The sequence below is a fragment of the Paecilomyces variotii genome (assembly GCF_004022145.1).
Source record: "Paecilomyces variotii strain CBS 101075 chromosome Unknown C8Q69scaffold_2, whole genome shotgun sequence".
Classification (NCBI taxonomy): domain Eukaryota; kingdom Fungi; phylum Ascomycota; class Eurotiomycetes; order Eurotiales; family Thermoascaceae; genus Paecilomyces; species Paecilomyces variotii.
Genome location: NW_021167141.1, coordinates 1,029,306 through 1,049,345, shown reverse-complemented (window position 1 = coordinate 1,049,345; position 20,040 = coordinate 1,029,306). Strand labels below are relative to the sequence as shown.

Here is a 20,040-nt window from a genome sequence, read left to right as displayed (position 1 = left end):
TCGCTGCAGTATGCAGGCATTGTAATAGAACGATGGTGATGATGATGATGATTGTGATGATAGCATCCTTTGGATCCTGATTCTGTCGCGTGCGCCGTACTTATTATTACTCGGTACGTCGAGTCCATTCGAATCCGTCCTGGCGTCGTCGTCATCCGTTATGAAGATACCCTACGAGGCTCTGGTAATCCGAGGGGCTCAACCGCTGCTACACTTCTGCTTTTAGCAGGTTGCTGGTTGAGCTTGAGGTAGAAAGGCAAAGTCTGACAATGTCATGGCTCCTTAACCGTGGCTTTATTAGTCCTTCTCTTGGTTTTCTCACTGCTGACCTGACACGATCAAGAAGTAGATCCGTGCTTCGTTATCTTACTAGGCCTCGCCGGAGAGAATGTACTGAGCTATATACTTATTTGATGGAATGTACGCGGTCAACAATTATACACAATGAATGATTTTTTTACACCCGAAACCCGAGCTTCAGGAGCGTAGCGCAGGGCATGCATGCTTTTCTACACAGTTTGAGCTCTGGACTGGCTGCAGCATGAGCAAATCAAAGATTCGCGTAGACTGTGCCGTCTCTTAATTCGTGAATGCTCTCCTTATCAGAGGGCGATCCAACCTCTGTATATCGCGTCCCGTCTCTCAGTTCATGGATAGTGATTCGCCGGTTACCTTTTCTGTTGCGTCTGGACCCGCGGTGTGAGAAAAGCGAGTCACCGCGTGATTCACGCAAGCCCGAGTCAATGCTGCCGGTATCGCTGATGGCAGCGCTGCTGGAAGGCGTGTCCCCTCTGCTAGCTCTGTCGATGGACAACTGGAGCCTGTAGTCCGCAACCATAGCAGCGCCATCTTCGCGGAACCATTCGCGTAGACTGTCTGCGTAAGAGCGTTCAGCCAGGCCGTATTCCACTGGCGGACCAGCCACGCGAGCTTCGTCCATCTCGCCGTCGAAGACAGCCCACGCACTGGTGTCTGTGCTGAGCAGCATCATTGAATGATTGAAAGTCCGGACCTTGAAGTTACGTAGCAGGATCACGTCTCCTTCTTTCACAGCTGGCAGGACCGTCTTGTAAGGGCGAAATATTTGTGCGGGAAGTATAGTACCCGCCATTGACGGGTCTGTAAGCTGCAGAGTCAGAAAGTAATCCCGGGGACCAGACGCGGAACGGGACACAGCTGACGTCTCAACAACGACTGAGATTGTATCGATCACGGAATTGAAAAGGTCGAACAACGTCGCCAGCGGAGCGAAGTAAGAATGTGCGCTGCGAAAGCCCCTTGCTTTACGATCTGGAAGAGCGGGGGGATTCGGCGGACTCGCAGCAGGACTGATTTCCACGCTCACTTGCACGGGACGGCGATCAACGACATCTGTATTACTTTCAATGCTCTGTTGAACTTCTGGCTGCTCTTCGCGGTCCAGACCTGTGTCGTCTGCGGCCAGCGGCTTGTCTTCGACAGGTACGGTGGCTGTGTATTTTCTGCTAGACACATGTCGAGACACATGTTGCACTATGCCACCCGGAATATTTTCTTCTTTCTGACCATTAAAATCCGTGGACACTATCTCAATGTGCGCTGGTGACGCAGTGTCTGGGAGAGTTGGCTGGTCTTCTTGTAACTGTTCGGTAAAGGGATCTTGAGTATTTCGTGGAGTGGGCATAAACTCTGGCCTAGCGATGTGATCATCCGGTTCTGGAGACACGGGATCCATCTGTTGCGTAGCATTAGGGGTAGGTAATTGACCGTGAAGTTCGATATATTGGTGCTGGCCTCTTTCGACTTGACCGCTGTGCTGAGGAGAATTTGGTCCGTCAAGGAAAAGACCCTGATCACGGGATCGACTTAGATTAGAACTTCGATCATACAGCAGGGCCTCATCCTTTTGCTCATGAGCATCTTTGTTATTGTCGTTTATTGCACTCGTCGGTGGTATTTGTTGTGATCGGAGTAACTCAGGATCTATAGCACTTTCACTGTGCTCGTCTGATATCGGCTGCTGCAGGTCGGTCTCGGGTGTAAAGAAAGGATAGCTCACGGACCCGTGCGATTCTTCTGATGGTGACAGGTTCTCTTCCCGGGCCTCTTCCCGGGCCTCTTCCTGAATTTCCCGATGGAAATATTGATGGGTTTCTTCCTGAACTTCTTGATGGACTTCCTCTTCGCTCTCCTCCTGGAAGCTGTCTGATACATCTTCACCAGTAGCGGGGGATCCGGGAGCAGCCGAAGTCTCAGAATGCTCGCTATCTTGCGACTCCTCGGTTTCAGAGTATCTAATGCCTTCTTCGTTGTCCTGGATTTCTTCTGAGCCCTCAGCATGTACAGTACGCAAGACCGACAGCTCATTCTGATCCCTTGTTGCAGTCGCTTTCACGAGGACATCTCTCTGATCTTCCGGTGGGACTACGGAATGGTTTCCAGCCACACCGGACTCCTCTTCACTGTCGCTATCTAGAACGATAATTTCCGGATGTACAGTCCTTTCCGGAGCTGGCGCTTGCGGTCTTGTCGAAGGCGCATCTTCCGAGTCGGCTTCAGAACCTAGTGATTCCTCAGATTCGTCCTCGTAGACATGAACGGACTCGTATTCCTCGTCGAATTCTTCCTCAGATTGTTCCTCAGATTGTTCCTCATCTTCTTCCGCGTCATCGTACTCGTCTTCAGCGACATAAGAAGCCGTATCATGTAGTCTCTCTTCAGGGCTCTCCCGGTTGCTGGGTTTAACATATTCTCGTTTAACATATTCGAATTCCGCTTCTGTTTCTTCCTCACTTATCTCGCTTTCACTTTCAGATTCCTCTTCAATAGGAACAGGAGGTGACCTTGAGTAATTTCGAGATCTATTGGAATATCCTTCCTCGTGTTCCGTAGATTCGTATTCTTCATGCTCATCGACACCTTCTCCATCCCCTAACTGAGCTTCTCTATCCTCATGCCGGGTTTCTCTGATATTTTCATCATCCTCGTCGAAGCCGCCAGACTCTGTCTCAACGGACTCAGATAACGACCGCGCCTCATCAATTTCAGCTGCTTCCTCAACTACCCCTGCGATCTCACCTGTATTCTCAAGTACTCCTTCTTCGACAACCTGGAAGTTTGATGATTCTATCAAGACGTCGGACTCGCCCACAGGAGGAGAATGAGGAACTTGGGTACTGATACCAGCTATTGTTTCAGATGATGAAGGTTTATTCGCCTCCATAGAAGCATCAACGGCATCGGCAGCAGCATGTTCTAGGACTCGTGCGGTAGCCTCTTGCAATAGATCCTGCGAAGGAGCTTCCTGTAAGGGGCCGTTCTGGATTGTCGCTTCATGATCGCCAGAACCCACGGAAACCACTGGAGGTTCACTAGATGTAGTAGACTCAACCACCGTCGGAAAGTAACCTTGTGGACTTGGAGAGACTGTTACCAGTGGCGAGGGGACGAGAAGTCCTGGGGAAAGAAGCGGCAGAAGACGCGGTGTATCCGTAGGAGCACGGCTGGTGCGTTGCGAAGCCACCACTGGAGGTGTAAACTCTAGCTGAGGATCTTTGCGTACCACCTCCACAGCATCTTGAGGTCGTTGGATACTTCGATCTTGCGCGAGAGCTTTGTCACTTGCTGCGAGCCCGGCGGCAGTTTCAGATAAAGACTCTTCGGTCACCATAGGCTCAGCTGCAACGTCTTTTGCGTCTATATGTTTCGGTGAATGTGTTCCTGCTCCATTCAGATTGCTGGCGGTTTCTTCCACTGCCAGCTCAGCTTCTAGCTCATCATCTTGCATATCCATGTCTTCCATTTCACCCCAGGGAGTCTCCTCTTTGACCGGACTTGCAGGCTCATCAACAAGTCGCCATTCATTACTGCGCATGCTGAACCTGGGTCTCTTCCTTCCTTTTCCCGGTACGTAGCCATCTTCCTCCGCGAAGGGATCAAATGCAGGGCCGATAACGCTACCCAGAGACTGGCGGTTTGATCGTAGAAAAGCTGGTGACGCCCATTGAGCCGATCCCACAGACGGACCTTCCAGCTCCGTGTGTAGATTCATAGCTGGAGGTTTCGCTGGCGTTGCGAAACCATCATTCTGCGGCGGAGATGCTGGCCTATCAACTTGCACTGAGGCTAGAGGTCGGGAGTCTCTCGAGATCTGCATCATCTTTTAGCCCATAAATCAAATAACGTGTTATCGAGTGACAGCGTACCTCAAGTGTTACATGGTTCTCGAAGTTGATATCCCAGCTGACATTTCTGCCCGGCGTCGCTAACGGTCCCTGGGTGTCCGTCCATCTGACCCCTTTCAGGGAGAGGTGGACTTCGTCACCAATGCCCACATGAGTCTGGGCAACTTCCTGCGCGCTTGTACCATGAAAGTTGACCTTCACTTGGCCCTGGGAACGTCGAAGACGAAAATCTGGCTCGGCGAGCAGAAGGCTAAGGGACTGGCTTGAAGACGAGTATGGCCAGACCAGTGTCACCACAGCATGCACAGACTTAGTACTTATATCTTCACGCTCCGGAGAAAGCTCTGATATTGGTATATGGGCTGATTGTGCGACAGCTCCAGCAGCCGGAGATCGATCGTCGGAGTCCATGATCGCGGTCGCTAAGGAAAAGTCGCGCGCATTGTTCGATCTTGGAAGCTTCGTTGTCGAGATCACGACATGATATCTCGTGTCGAGCGCGTTCAGCTCTCAGGCAAACGACTAGGAGGCTATGAGCGATGATGGCGAAGGTTGTGGGATTTGAGAAGAAGGTCTGACGGTTTGCCTGGTTGCATCACGAACCTCGTGTGTCGGAGTCGGTGATGGCTGTATTATTACGGGCGGTACAGTACGATACGTAGGTAGAGCTCAAGCTTGGCTCGCCGGCTTTGGCTGTAATATATAAATCGGTATTTACGCCGAGGACAGGCGTGTTGGAGGTAGACAGCATCAAACATGATATTCTGTAGTTACTACTATCCCAACAGTGTGATTAAACTTATGGAACAGATTCTCCACTGCAATAAGTCCACGCAGGGAGATGTGGACTGTTGAGAAATAGCCAATACGGCGTCCTGTAAATATAAGCGATTCTGGCAGAGGATGATCATCTGAGATACATTCTGCAGCTACCATATTGTCCATATATTTTCCATGTTTTACCTCGCAGCAGCTTCGTAGAGTGTTGATACTGACTTATGTTACGGATCAGAGTACAGGACACGAGCCGGGATGGCGCAACTTGCCTCCAAAGTGGCGCCAAGGGCACATAAGATGGGTCCGATGGTCTGATAAGATAAAACCGGCGGGGTTTCCTCAGGGCCGAACAGTCGCATTTCACAGCCACCTGTTGTTCACATCCTCCCTTATAATAATGTCATTATGACTGCCATCTCAAAGATCCGGAATATAGCCATTATTGGCGCTGGGCCCGCCGGCCTTGCGGCGGCCAAGTATGGAACTATCAATCTCACCTATGCTGATATCGCATATCGCGATCTGCTCCTGCTAATGAAGTTGATCCAGGTATCTCCTCGCTGAGAAGAGCTTCGATAAGATCGACGTATTCGAGCAGCGAAGCACACCCGGAGGCACCTGGAACTATTCACCTGGAACCGACAAAATTGGAGCTACAACCCCTGTTCCGCAATTAGATCCACGCCAGCCAGTCGAAGAGCCCATTTGGCACCAGAAACGAAATAGCAAAGAAGGCCAAGAAGCAACTTTTCTATCACCTCTCTATGAAAGACTAGAAACCAACATTCCGAAGGATTTGATGCAGTTTTCCGATAAGCCGTTTCCAGCGGATTCTCAGCTATTCCCGACGTTTCGGACCGTGACGGAATACCTTCATGAGTACGCCGACGATATCAGGGAGCTAATTCATTTCGAGACACAAGTTCTCGATGTCACTACTGGACCGGGAAATTCTTGGATACTGACAAGGAAAGAATTGCAAAATGGACGCGTTGAGACGGATCCATACGATGCCGTTGTGGTTGCAAGCGGCCACTACAATGTTCCTTACGTCCCTGCCATTGAGGGGATCGAGGCATGGAATCTAGCTTACCCGGGGGTCATCTCACACTCCAAATTTTATGATTCCCCGGAAGCTTTTAGGGGGGAAAAGGTCATCGTGGTAGGCAATTCTGCATCTGGAATTGATATTGGGACTCAGATCGCTTCGGTCTGCAAAGGACCTCTGTTAGCCTCATCACGGTCGGAGTCGTATCTCTCACCTGGTCCTGCGGCCGACAGGATCGAATACCCCGAGATAGTGGAGTTTCTGTCACCCAGTGCTCACGAGCGTGCAGTTCGATTCAAGGATGGAAGGATAGAGGATGGAATCGACGCCATCGTCTTTTGCACGGGTTATCTCTATTCTTTTCCGTTCTTATCATCCCTACAGCCACCGGTGATTCGGGATGGCAGTAGGACTCTCAATATCTACCAGCAGTTGTTCTATATTGAGAATCCTACATTAGTGTTTCCGACCCTTCCCCAGAAGGTCATACCATTTCCCCTATCTGAAAACCAGGCTGCTGTCTTCGCACGAGTCTTCTCTGGAAAGTTAACTCTTCCGTCCAAGGCGGAGATGAAAGCTTGGGAGGAGTCTGTTGTTGCAGAGAAGGGAGACGGCAAAGCGTTTCATGTTCTACCTTTTCCGAAGGATGCTGAATATCTCAACTTCCTGTATGACTGGGCAAGAAAGGCCAGAACGGAATCGGAACTAGGTACTGAGGGGAAGGGTAAATTGGGAACAAGATGGGGAGAAAAGGAAATGTGGATGCGGGACCGTTTCCCAGAGATCAAGAAGGCCTTCCAGAGCAAGGGAGAAGAGCGCCGCTCCATCCGGACGTTGGAGGAGATCGGCTTTGACTTCGATGCATGGAAGAAAGAACATGAGAACAATGGGCCATAGCTATGACACGCGTGATTATTGGGCTTGATGGTAATGTAGGTGAGACTGCGATACAATGCATTGCATCTAGGGACCTGGGGTGTGGAACCAGACCATTTTGCCTAGACAGATCAACACACTCAACTTGCGAGACTGTATATGGAGAAAGATCGTATACCAGAAAATTCTAGACAGTACACTTTTAATTTGTATGAAGTGACCATCTATGACATCTTGAGAAACATGCTTCAATGGTAGCTAGTCTGATAATGGTTTCGATAAGGGCTCCTTATCACGTGCGGGCGGTCAACCGCCGCGTCCGTCACGTCTCCGGCCAATTCAACTTACCGTTCTAATTACCGGCATGATTGAGAGCTTCTTGCTCACTTTCTACTGACAGAACTTACTGGACGATCTGTAGGTCCCTTTCTGCATCCTACCCATCCAAAATCAATAATCCTTTCGTCATGGACTGTGCAACTTTCGCAACTCTGGCCCGACGCGCATAGGTAATGGCGCGCCGAGGGAAGCAATCGAGTACATTGTCTACTATAACTAGCCACTGTCCTACTACGCAAGACTCATTTACTTCCGGTACAGACAGTCAGATAGTTGATATTGGAGACGAAGAATACCCTATTAATTGCATCCTCGACGAGACGCGAACGAGATATCTCATTGACTGGAAGGGACCGTATTCGCCGACTTGGGTATGTTTGCGTTCCAATTCTGCATATCAGCATTCCGAGTGCCCGCAATCTCAATGACATATATATACTCTTTCCAACCTTCTATCTGCTAAAGTGCAATACTAACAATTGTACAATAGGAACCGAAAGAGTGTGCTAACGACGCTGCAATAGAAGCCTGGGAAGAGAAAAAGAAGGTAGACATTCAGTCGAGGAGACGGCGAAGACTGTACAGAGGGAAAAGGAGACAGTCAGCTCACAGCGTTGGCAGCTCTCAGCAGAGCTCAGCGGAGCCAGAAAGATCCAATTCTCAATCGCCATCGCCGCTTTTTTTACCTGGCAAGACGGTACCGGAGACGCAGAGTACGGAAAGCACGCATAAGACGACAGGAGAACACCACATCATACAGGGAAGTGCTTCTCTTGAAAGCTCAAATCCACCATCAACAACTGGCACATCATCTGTGGAAAATACTCCTCTGCGTTCAATTGGTGCGACATTGCAGACTTTAGGCGCTCTACAGAAGTCTAGCGTTAACAGCACACAAAGCTCGCTTGTCACTGGGACTCATATATCGTCTTCGAGTGCAATATCTGGGTCGATAGGTTCATCTCATGATCGTATCGTTAACCAATACTGCCGGTCTTTGCGAGACGTCTATTACTTCCAGACTACAACAATCCAAGCGGATGAGATAGCTGAGACGCAATCCATTCCTGAAGCCCTTCCAGTGCGGGTCGAAACGCCATCTACCCAGGCCAAAAAGTCAACACAGTCTCAAATAAGTTCAATTCCGGAGACCGTATTTGATTCTAACCAGAACCCTGTCAGATCTCAAACAGGCTACGGGCTACACAATCTTAGCCAGCGCACGCTTTCTGTCTCCGTGAGACATACCCAGGACTCAAACCCTAGGACTGAACCTATCCTTTGTCGTAGGATCACGCCGTTATTCCCAACTCTTTACAGTTATTACGAAAAGAATTCCGCCATCATGGAGAACAGCCCGGATAGCAGCAGGGCGCCAAAATCCGGTGTCCCCGAGAGATACGACCATGTTCCTGGCTCTACCCCGAGGGAAAAACTGAGGAGCCTGTATGCTCAACTGCAGGCCGATTTTCCCCCTCGAACTTTGCGAAGCGTCAGTGCTAGTGCCACTCCGTCGTCTGCCGGGGACATTGAACCCGCAGCAGCATCAGCACCCGAAACTACGTCTCCTCTTAGTATTCGAGTGGATAAGGAACCGACTTCACATGCGGCACCAGCCGATCTACATGACCAGCCCGGACAAACGTACGCTGGAGCTGCACTCCCTGAATACCATGAGGGCCCTCTGATGCAGACAATCCAGCCCAGCGATTTGACTGTCGTTCCCGCGGAAGAGGCTCCTCCCGGCTCAGTTCAACTTGGGGCGTCAGAATTCGCCATGACTCTTCCTATGGATTCTAGGGTGAAGGACGTCTATGAACGAATCTTAACCGACGAGTCACATGTCATCAAAAACTTCCACTCTCTATTCACATCTGAATCGATACTTGGGAACAATGAGGTGAGCCGATAATCTATCGACAGTTGTAGTCTGGTCTCTGACTTTCACAGCGAGAACAAGTGATATCTCAGATGCGCCGAGTGGTAGAGAAGCTAAACAACACAACAGTACACCCCGACTTGAACATAGCTGAACACATTCAAGATTCACCAAGTGATCCAGAGAAGGAAGCTGCTTGGGCCGAGTATTCGAGCTCCAAGTTTCAACTGCTAGGCTACTTTGTGGAGATGGCGGAAAGTCATGAGCTCCACATTATTCTCATGGTACGAGAAGGAAACACTGTAGATCTCGTGGAGCGATACCTCCTGGGAAAGGGATTTGAATATACTCGACCTCGTTCAGAAATGGGCAGTGGCACTAATGTCGAGATATCGATGACCAAAGGAGCACTGAGCTTCGGGATCCGCTCAGCGCAAAGTGATGGTGTCATTGAGCTTTACAGAAACCCAACTGCCATCTTCTCTCTCGACTCGTCCTTCAATGCAAAGAACCCTTCTATAGAGCACCTGCGGACAACCTTTGCCCGGAATGGAAACCTACTCCCTGTTGTTCGATTTCTTATTTCAAATAGCAGCGAGCATATTGAGCGTTGTTTACCGAATCTCGCTGAACTACAGCGCCTTCGCCTTCTTGCACATTATATTTATCGCCTTCATGATACAGTGGGCGATCTTCAAGATGATGCCCTCAATGTCCACGAGGATGCGGAAGAACTCCTTTCATATCTTCTTTCTGACAATTTCAACGCAAGCTGGTCTTGGCCGACGATTGAACCGCTCCAGATTCTCAGTCCAGCGGAAATTGCTTCTGCCTTAGGGCCGGAAGCTATTGATCCCAGTGTTCAGTATATGCAGACAGCGGGTTCTCTACAGAAACGGGTCCTTGTGAGTGTTGAGAGGATATTCTTTTAAAAGCAAGAATGACTAATATAGAAAAGGATGGCGATGACCCAGATGCGCGTAGTACAAAGAGACAGCGGTTCTTAGCATCCCAAGATACCAGCCAGGTATCAGACTCTACCGCGCAGCCAACTCAGACGTTAGACAATGACTTACAATCCTTGGAGAGGAGTCTTATCCAGATGAAAAACACGCATGCTATTGAATTACGGCAGCTTCGGGCAACTCTTTCTGAAGCTCAATCTGGAAACAAGCAGAAGACAATAGAGTTGGCAGGTTTGCAACACCGATACGAGTCACGCACCAAGGATCTTCATAAAACGCGGCAGGAACGAGACCGTTTGGCTGAGACGGTGACCAAGTTAGAGCAAAGACTTGAAAGGCAGCGTGACGAGATTAGCAAGTTGAAAGATGAGCGCACGCAATTGAAGCATGACCTAGAAGCTGCAAGAGAAGCGTTAAAGAGTGGTGGTGGTCTCGAAGCTGACCTTGAAGCTGCTCGTGAAGAAGTACGCCGTCTCTTACAAGAGAATGCGAACCTTGAAAGAAGGGCCGATTACGAGAAGAAGCAATCTGAGTATACACGAGAGCAATATCAGAACGCTTCAACAGCAGCTGCACAGTCCGGTCTCGAGATACGTCAACTTAAGGAACAGAATGAAGAACTCAAACGGAAGGCAACTGCGAATGCGGCACAGCTCAAGGAAATTAAAACGAGCAATGATGACTCTAGGCACTACGCACGAGTGCAAGAGCTGGAAGCTACTCTTGCATCAAGAGATGAGCTGCTACGCAGGAAAGAAGATGAGCTTAGAGATCTTAAAAGAAACCGCCCATCTACGCGTTCTACGAGCACTCAACCGCGAAGCCCTAAGTGGGCCTCAACGAACAGTCGTCCTACTAGCCCAGGCGTTAACAACTCAGGCGCAACAGGCAGAGGCAGTGCGCTTAGATTCAGCTCAGAAATGTCTACTTAGAATCCTTTCTACTTCATCCATGTTGGAGGAGGGCAATCTCCGATCAACTGCGGGCAGAATGTTTTCAGCGCTTTTGATCCATTAAAGAATGGACAGTTTATTTCAATGATCTGAGTTTGGCGTCATCAATGAGTCGTTTGTTTGTTGAGTTCGTGGAGTATAGGAGTTGATCCATTTACCTTCAGTCATATCCATTGCTCCCGTCTGTCTTTTTAGTACTTCTGAGATCGACTTTTGGCATGTCTCTCCCCTTCATGCCTCGCTCTGGACAAATTGACGACTCCAGGATGTTATCTATACCGTGCCAGCAGAACTAGAATAAGTGTATCCCATCTTGTTTCCTTCTAGCCGTAACTGCGCCAAAAGGACTACTTAAACGTCCATTTATCTGCTCCTTAAGTTTCAGCATTTCCAACCGGGATATTTCAACCTCTGAGTTGTTCGACTGGAGCATAAGTACTGACAAATCCTATCTTTCATGCTGGTTAGCGTCTATTAATCTTCACCCGAGTCATCTTAAGCTTTAGTAAGGGCGCCAATAATCACTTGGTTCCTCCAATTCCACTGACTCCCAGATACAGTATGGGTCTCACGTGTTGTTTGAAACTATATTTCCTAAATAGGAAACAAAGAACCAGCGCGAGAGGGCCAACCGCCTTCTATGCACCTCTAGATCTCAATACGTCCAATGCCACGAGAAAAGTGCGCATACCCCAGCCTCTCCTGTTACATGGAAGCTGCTGAGTGTCATGATCCTCCTTAAGGATAGGGACTGCTAGGCTATAAAGTACCTACGGTGCTGGTTATCGAACGCCGGGCGTGGTCTTTTTAGTCGGATGGTTGCCTCCATCCAGCTTACATTCCCTGGAGCCAGCCCGGGCACAGAATCTTTTGTGTTATACGTCTCTATAGAGCAATATAGGATGCGCCTGCAGCCTTACAGGTTGTCAATCTTTTTTTTTCTTTCTTTCTTTCTTTTTTTTTTTTTTTTTTTTTTTTTTGATCGTTCTTTCGAAAGTTCTTTGCTGGTGTTGAGAAATGTTTTATGATCATCCTATATATGTCGAGGCATTTTTGGCATAGTAGTCTGATGCTCTAACCTGCTAAGTCAGTTCTCTCGGGACCATGCAAGGTGGCAGCTGGAGTTTTACTGTCTGTAGAGAGGCCCTGTGGAATATTGTTGGAGAGGTTGTATTCAGGTATGATTATAGAGACATTATATTACTGTTATTATAAAGCTATAGCTAGATATTTCGCCCTTGATAAAAAATAAGAGGCGGTTATATAAAGTGTGAAAACCAAATGCGTCGACTCCGATTCTGCAAATAGAAAGCAAAAACTAGAGCCTGGAACGCCGAGTATGAGATAGGAACCGAAACAAATAAGGAAAGTAAAAGGAAAAGGCTCTCGTCATCGACTTTCTCGTTCAGCTTGCCATTGCCCTTCCGATGAAGGCGGAGAGCTTCGCCGCCTTATCGCCCTTCATCATGGTAAAGTGATCAGCTCCCTCGATGGCCTCGATAGCAGCAACATTATTTGGTCCAACAAGTGTGTCCCACCCATTAGGGCCCATATCAGTTCGGTCGTTCAGCAGCCAAAGCATTTCCCTTGGGTCCTTACTGCCATCGGTAGGTGGATCTGGTCGTGGATCGCCCGGCTTACCGCAGACACCATCCTTGGCCCAGATAAGATATGTCTTTGGCATATTTTCGCCCAGTTCGGGGTCGGAAAATGGGAATGGGACAGCGTTATAGGCATCGAGGGAGTCGATAAAGGCAAGGAAATGAGGAAGCAACCACTTGGGAGGTGGTGTTTTCCCTTCACCGAAGAGGCCGATGGTGTTAAAGAAACTATACAGACGTGGAGGTAGTTTCTCTAATCCGATAGGGAATGGTGAGTCAAGAAGAAGCAGACGTTCGACCTTCTCGCCTTCCTCCAGGATGAGGTAGCGTGCAGCGTCATATGCGCAGATCCCTCCAGCTGACCATCCACCAAAGCTATAAGGACCTTTAGGTTGCCGACGTCGAATTTCTGCCACGTATGGAATGGTAAGCTCATCAAGGCCGCACTTGAGGTTCTCAGGGTTCTTCATATATGGGCAATTAAGTCCATATACGCAGACGTCGGATGAAACTGCAGGGAGGGTGGCATAGGAAGTAGCCGATCCAGAGCCATCGGGGAAAAGGAACAGTGTCTTTGTTGCCTTCTTAGGATTTCCCTGGAGCAGGATGGAAGTAGCTGGTGGATGAGTTGAATTAGCCTTGATAACTCCGTTTATTTCATCACCCGCGGCGGTTTGAATCGGCACAGGAAGCTCGGAGGGAATAGGTTCTGCCTTGGGCTTGAGATCAAGAGCAGTCTCGACGGCATCCATCGTCGGATTTTCAATGAAGAAGTCACTAGGAAGCTCGATGTCAAGAGTTTCGCGCAATCTTCCGAGAACTGTCAGGGAAAGGAGCGAATCCATGCCCATTTCAGCCAGATTAGCATCCCCCGTGATTTCGTCTGGAGATACACCAATCTCCTCGGAGAGCGTCAAGCGAATAGTCTTGATTGTCTCACTCTCCCCGACATTAGTGACTACACTCCCTCTCTTGGGCGAGAAGAATGCTGGAGTACCGGGAGTCGATGGCTCCGTTGAGGAGGAATCACGGAAGGAGTAGTGCGATTCTTCAGAGGAATCGCTGCTGTCAGATGGACTTGCTTGGGACAAAAGCTGTTTAAGGTCCTTGACAGTCGGATGGTCAATAAATGTCGATGATTCCAAGTCCATGTTCAGCTCCTCCCTGAATTTGCCTGTTATTGTCAATGACAGAAGAGAATCAACGCCGTAATCGGCGAATACAAGGTCATCCGATAGCTCCGCCTCAGATACACCTATCTCCTCTGCCAGGATCTTCAAGGCCTGAACAAGCACGCTTGGTCCTGCTGACTTTACAGGGTCGCCAGGAACAGCTTTTGAGACTGCCTTGGCCTCAACTGAGGATTTCGGCTTCTCGACATTGATCGGGGGAGGCGGAACAGCTCTTGCAGTTGTTCTTGGAGCGGCCTTAGACCCCCCAGCAGGTGGGAGGACAGTGTTCAGCACCTGTCGCGGAACCCCTTGGAACTAATTTGAAGTCAGTTTCTCCGTGCCCAAGAGAATGTACAAGGAAAAACATACTTTCACGCCGCCGTAAACCGCAACGATCTCATCTCCGTCGAAGGCATAAACGTCTCCAGCGTAGATAGTGCCCTGCCAAGGCTGCATCTTCACATATGTTCTATATGTCGTGTCCGGCGAGAACTTCTTGAGACAGCGCATGAAATCCCATCCGTGGTTCACGTACACCTGACTTTGAGAGTCCGTAGCATCGTTGGCGTTCATAACAAATCCTGTCAAATGGCCGATGCTATCAATCCAGAGAGGGTTGCGATGGAAGTTCCCACTCTTCGCTTGGAATTTAACGCGAGCGGTAGCCTCGTACTCCTCGCTATCCAGGACAACCTCCTCAACGGACTTGTAATTGTCGCCATAGTCGACTAGAGCACTGAACAGCTTATAGAACATACCGCGATGCATTCTGTGACTCTGACCTTCTTCGACACTTTTCTGGAGTCGTTCAATACTCCTTTTGATGAGGTATGAATGGCGTTTCCAGTCCGCTTCCCAGAGATGGGTGTCGGAGAATTTGACGAGACATGATGCGTGATCCATAATCTTCTTACCATCGGATTTCACAGAATATATCTGGATATTAGCTTTCCTCTCTTCCCAGTCTGCCGTGGCCATAGCACGGAATAGTTGTGGGCCAGAGTTCTTGGCGATCAGAGGCTTTGGCACCGTCATGTCACAAACGTCAAGTCCTGATCCCCTCAATGCGGGATTATAGTTCTCGATCAAATACTCGCCAAGGGTCTGGGCGATATCAGCGTAGAGAGACTAAAAGCAGTTATCAGCACCAATAGTCACACTTTACGTGTAAAGGTGGTATACGTACCGAGGGACACAGAGCGGCCCCGTTGACCTTGTGCCCTTGAATGACGGGGTTCAAGAGAGGGTCAGAAAGGTCGGATTCCATGACCACAACAGCCTTAGAACCCTCATCTCGAGTCTCCACAATTTTCTGGACAGAGGTTGTATGAAACTGGCTGGTTGGTGCCGCTTCAATCTTTGCGACCGTAGGATCACCCTTTGTAAGACAGAAATTGTTGTTGTATGGGATATAGTAGTTCTTGTTATCCCAACTATAAGCAGGAAGCTGGAGAACCTGATGGCTGGAAGTGAAGTCCCCATGGTACTCCTTCCACTGAATATCCACTCCAGCAAGGTAGATGGCGGAAAGGCTGTTGCAGAGGACCTTCCAAGTATCCTCATTCCGGCGTAGGGATGCGACGGTGTTCGCCTGGGGACCAAGTGTTCCCTTGATCATTCCAGAGCAGATAGGGTGAGATCCTACCTCGATCCAGATGGTCTTCTCATTCATGAGTTTTGCGTGTCTGGTGGCTTCCAACGCAGCAAGTAAGTTCACAGTCTCTCTGCAGTGCCTCTGCAGATAACGGGGACCTAATGCATCCCAGTTATCTTCGTTGATCACTTCGCCAAGTAGAGCCGAAACGACTGGAATTGAAGGCTTGTGGAAAGTAACACCTTGCGCGACCTCTCCCAAGCTCTCTAGGATGGGCTCCACTTGAGCAGAGTGGAACGCGTATGGCACTCTCAGCTTGGTTGACTTCAGCCCCTCCGCAGTCAGCTTCTCAGACAGAACGTCGATATTGGCGCTCAGACCGCTGATGACGGTCTCTCCTGGAGCATTGATGCAAGCTACTTCATAAGCATCATCGTCAAGGAATGGCTTGATCTGTGCAAGGTTTGCTTTGATAGCAAGCATTGAGTGAGTTCCGACCTGACACTTCTCTTGGAGCAACTGCGCGCGACGACCACTTAGGTATATTGTGTCGCTAGTTGTTAACACTCCGGCAGCATTGAGCGCAGCATAGTTTCCTAGACTGTGACCAAGCACAAAGGCGGGCTTCACTCCCAATGACATCCAGTATCTAGTCATGGCCATCTGCAAACAAGTTGTGCCAAGCTGGGTAACAACTGGGCTCATCTCCTCGACCGGAACGCTTCCATCAATCAAGGGCACGATCGACGGGAATCCCTGGCTCCGTGCAATAGAGTCGAAACGGTCTATATTATCCCGGAACTGGGAACAGCTGCTATAAAGCTGCTGGCCCATACCAGTATATTGCGCTCCTTGACCCGTGAACACGAAGCCGATACTAGGAGTCGACGCAGGGATCGGTGTGAAGCTGTCACGGGAAGCCGCTGAGGAGAGTGCCTCTTGAATGCCCTTCAAGCTAGATCCGCTGACCATAGTCCTGAATTGATGGTGTATACGGCGAGCAGTTGTGGTGTATGATAGCTTCCCGAGGAAGTTTTCGCCTCCAATCTGGCCGTCCAATTCGCTGACATATTTCATAAGGGACCGGATGTTATTTCTGAGAGACGACTGAGACCTCGCTGAGACAGCCACAATATGCGTTGAACGAGAATCCGGGGCACCCGAAACGGTAGAAAGAGGTGCATCCTCTATCAGCAGCGCTGTGTTACCACCGGCAGCAGAGAAGTTATTAACGAACAATCTCCGTTTACCGTCCTGAGGTCTTTCCCAGGAAGTGGGCTTGAAGGCAATATGGACGTTGCGCTCTTTGAAATCGGTAGGAAAGTTGTGGTTGATCTTGGTCTTGATGCCACAGTGTGGAGGAATCGTATTCGCTTTCAACATCAAGAGTACTTTGATCAACGAGCTCACACCGGAGGCTGATTCCGCATGTCCAATATTGGCTTTGGCGGAACCTAGATAGAGCGATTGACTGGGTCCCCGTGTGTAATCGGGAGCAAAGATATCCAGTACCGATTTCATCTCGACTGCGTCACCGGCCTGTGTGCCTGTTCCGTGCATCTCGATATAGCCAACATCTCGAGGGCTCACGTTCGCTTCGTTTAGCAGCTTATTGAAGATAAATGCTTGCGCCCCAACATGGGGTCGGGTCATTGACACTGCCTCAGCGGAGTGGTTGGTGTAAGCCCCAAGGATAACACCAAGAATAGGATCCTTGTCCGCCTGAGCATCCTCCAACCGCTTGAGGACAACGGTGCCTACCGCATCCGCTCTACAATAGCCATCTGCTTCGTCATCGAATGTGTTGCAGTTTCCCTTTGCAGAGAGGAAATGACCCCGGTCCAAGCCAGCGAAGTTGTCTGGATTCGTCAACACATTAGTGCCGCCTGCAATGGCAGTGTCGCAGTCATTTCTCCAAAGAGAGTTGCACGCCAGGTGAATGGCTGCTAAACTGGATGAACAAGCCGTATCGACGCTCACGCTAGGACCGCTGAACTTGAAATGGTAATTGATTCGACCAGGGGTGAAAGCGCGATTTCCGCCAGGAATGAAATAAGTATCAATATCCTGACCGCTGTTGACTTCACGGTAGTCATCACTAGTCATGCCATAGAATATACCGACCCTGTCCTTCTGAGTTGAAGGAGTACTGTCAGGTACAAAGCCAGCCTGCTCAAGGGCTTCGTAGGCGGTCACTAGCGCTAGACGCTGGGCTGGGTCTGCTTGAAGTGCTTCGCGGGGAGACATGTTGAAAAACCGCGGATCGAACAAGCCAGGCTCCTCAATCCAACATCCATAAGGTACCTTGCTGGTGTTTCTGATCTTGCCCGTAGGGTCGACATGGGCCTTCACATCCCACCTATCAGGGGGTACTACCCGGTGGACATCAAGTCCCTTGTAAAGGAGATCCCAGAAGTGCTCGGGGCTCGGGGCATCAGGGAATCTTCCAGACAGTCCTATAATCGCGATCTTGGATTGCTCGGTTCTACCGGTAGAGTTCTCGTTATCACAAGCCTTCGCTGATTCGCTGATGGTGTTATCGACCTCAACGTCAGGAACACCTGTCCGCTTCAGAGCAGCAGACAGGCCATGGGAGGCAGCAGATGCAATTGGAAATATTTTGCAAGCAGCACTGCTGGTTCGCTTCAGCATTGACGCGTAGCCATCCTGGACCTTATCCCAGCATAACTTTCGTAACAGAATCTCCTCGAGAGCAATTCCGAGAAGTTCGTGCAAGTTTCGTGCCAGGATAATCTCGCCGGTCTCACTGGACAAGACAGGAATCCGTGGAGTATAATTCGCAAGCTCTTCCTTCGGCCATGACTCCAGGATACTGGTCACATCCCGCCGATCATAGAGATGGGGAGCATGATAAGGAGCATGAACTGGAACTCTCACGGGCCTGTTCTCCTTGGATAGACAGACATTCGTAAACTCCTGCAGGATGGATGGAGGAGCACTGATAGTCAAACTGTGGGTATTCACAGCACTGATATAAGGCCGAGACGAAGGAGAAATAGACTACTATTGTCAATATATTTCCATAGATAATATATATGCGTATCTTACCTTTCGCTGGCAAAATCCATGAATGAGTGCGCCAACTTCCTCCTCGTTGAGCCCGGAGACTACCATTGACCAGCTTTGTGACTTTTCATAGCTGCGGTCAATGAGATCTCTTGTCCTTAAGACACACAGTCCGAGTCTCAGAGACACCGTAACTGTTTCGATAGCAGCAGGAATCAGCTCTCCCACGGTGCGGGAGGAGCTGACAGCAGCAGACGCCAGCAGCCCGGTACACAGACCTATTATATGGCTTTCTGATGCTGAGGGATAGGCATGTCCTCCGTCTCCATAGTGACTATCAGGTATTAGTGTCGAGTCTTATGATATCATATGAGGGACATCCTATGGGGGATGGGGCTTACTTACTTGATGAAGCATGCGAAGTGATAGATGCATGTGAGGGCACTCTCAAGAGCTGGATTAGGTCCAAACTCCCGATGTCTTGCTAGCAAATCCACGATGCTCGTGAACCGAGGGAAGATTTGTCTCTGTGATGGAGGCAACCTGGATACTTCTTGCCGCAAAGCATAGAAGCATCTCTCGAAAAAAGACGTTAGAAGACTGTTGTTCTTCGCCTGCAAGAGCTGGCGAAGTCCGGTCTCGAACTCACCGGTCTGATCTCCGAAGAGATAGACGCGGCTAGTTACTCGCATGGTTGGCGATTCTCCTTCCCCTGCGGATCGAATAGTCTGCGATGCCTTGAGAAGAAAGTTATCCCTAAGGGAAACCATACTTTATACGCTATGGCAGACCTTCCTCTTATGGGGAAAGATCCAGGAGTATCAGGGTCAAGGTTTCTGTGGGCAAAGTACTACTTTGTTTCCACGGCTTGGTAGTGGCCACATCGTTCCCCGATGTGGTCTGTCTTTTGGTCTCGTCATTATTCGAATCTCACTTGGTAAGTAGTACCGACGAGACTCAGAGGTCAGGAATTCTAGAATCAAGGAAGACCACGTTTTGCTATTTCTTCCAATGGACCAGAGATTAGCGAAGCGCATACATCCGAATATCTCGGATCCGAGACTAAGATCCATCGAAGGTGGAGAGCTCGTCAATGGCACCGTTACCTGTGACGGTCAGCGGGCTACTCGATCCGGGATGTAATCCTATAGCTATACCTGTATCACTGTCCGATAAGACATGGGTTGCCCACAAAAGAGGACTAGGAGGCAAGGATTCTGAAGCTGTCCGCAAGGACTGGCAGTATCCCCGTGAGATCTGGAAGGGGCATTGTTGCTTCCGGCATTGTTTGGATCCTCTCCACAGTATCCGGTGGTCTAGCCATTGTACCAGACTAATTGCAATACTGTTTCTCTTCACATCGATCAGGATGATTGCTCTCATCGTAATCCAGATAACTGTTTGACTGGAGTTGATCTTGGCGATCCGCATGCAGCTAAGGTTACAGCGACGCTACCGCATAGATATACAGGATCACGTGCTCGATGATACCCTATTAATACTATCCTATAGCGCATGGGTGTTGCTAACTGGATCGCATTAGTCTGCCAGTTCTAGGCTTGCAGATCATATCTGGATATAGTTGATTTTGTATAAATGTCAGACCAAGACCCAGGCTCCTTGTCAGGATCATGAGGCTTTTGCCT

General features: G+C 49.5%; 4 protein-coding genes across 4 annotated transcripts; 2 read left to right on the top strand and 2 right to left on the bottom strand.

Moving 5' to 3' along the window:
• Positions 1–253: 253 nt before the first annotated feature.
• C8Q69DRAFT_516471 (hypothetical protein) lies at positions 254–4,574 on the bottom strand (the record flags this gene model as incomplete). The annotated part of the gene is made up of 2 exons (XM_028633389.1): positions 254–4,129; positions 4,185–4,574. The coding sequence occupies 2 exons, from the start codon at positions 4,572–4,574 to the stop codon at positions 551–553; spliced, it is 3,969 nt and encodes a 1,322-aa protein (XP_028487253.1). The 3' UTR covers positions 254–550.
• A 362-nt stretch (positions 4,575–4,936) lies between these two features.
• C8Q69DRAFT_456082 (putative flavin dependent monooxygenase) lies at positions 4,937–7,104 on the top strand. Its single transcript, XM_028629811.1, has 2 exons — positions 4,937–5,416; positions 5,490–7,104. Exons 1-2 carry the CDS (start codon positions 5,346–5,348, stop codon positions 6,883–6,885), a joined length of 1,467 nt encoding a protein of 488 aa, XP_028487252.1. The 5' UTR covers positions 4,937–5,345; the 3' UTR covers positions 6,886–7,104.
• A 106-nt stretch (positions 7,105–7,210) lies between these two features.
• C8Q69DRAFT_525273 (class II histone deacetylase complex subunits 2 and 3-domain-containing protein) lies at positions 7,211–11,459 on the top strand. Its single transcript, XM_028633602.1, has 4 exons — positions 7,211–7,574; positions 7,694–9,103; positions 9,154–9,987; positions 10,041–11,459. Exons 1-4 carry the CDS (start codon positions 7,377–7,379, stop codon positions 10,977–10,979), a joined length of 3,381 nt encoding a protein of 1,126 aa, XP_028487251.1. The 5' UTR covers positions 7,211–7,376; the 3' UTR covers positions 10,980–11,459.
• A 522-nt stretch (positions 11,460–11,981) lies between these two features.
• C8Q69DRAFT_456077 (polyketide synthase module) lies at positions 11,982–19,177 on the bottom strand. Its single transcript, XM_028629810.1, has 5 exons — positions 18,800–19,177; positions 18,437–18,728; positions 14,960–18,388; positions 14,143–14,901; positions 11,982–14,088 (listed from the first exon to the last, which is right to left on the bottom strand). Exons 1-5 carry the CDS (start codon positions 19,162–19,164, stop codon positions 12,406–12,408), a joined length of 6,528 nt encoding a protein of 2,175 aa, XP_028487250.1. The 5' UTR covers positions 19,165–19,177; the 3' UTR covers positions 11,982–12,405.
• Positions 19,178–20,040: the final 863 nt, after the last annotated feature.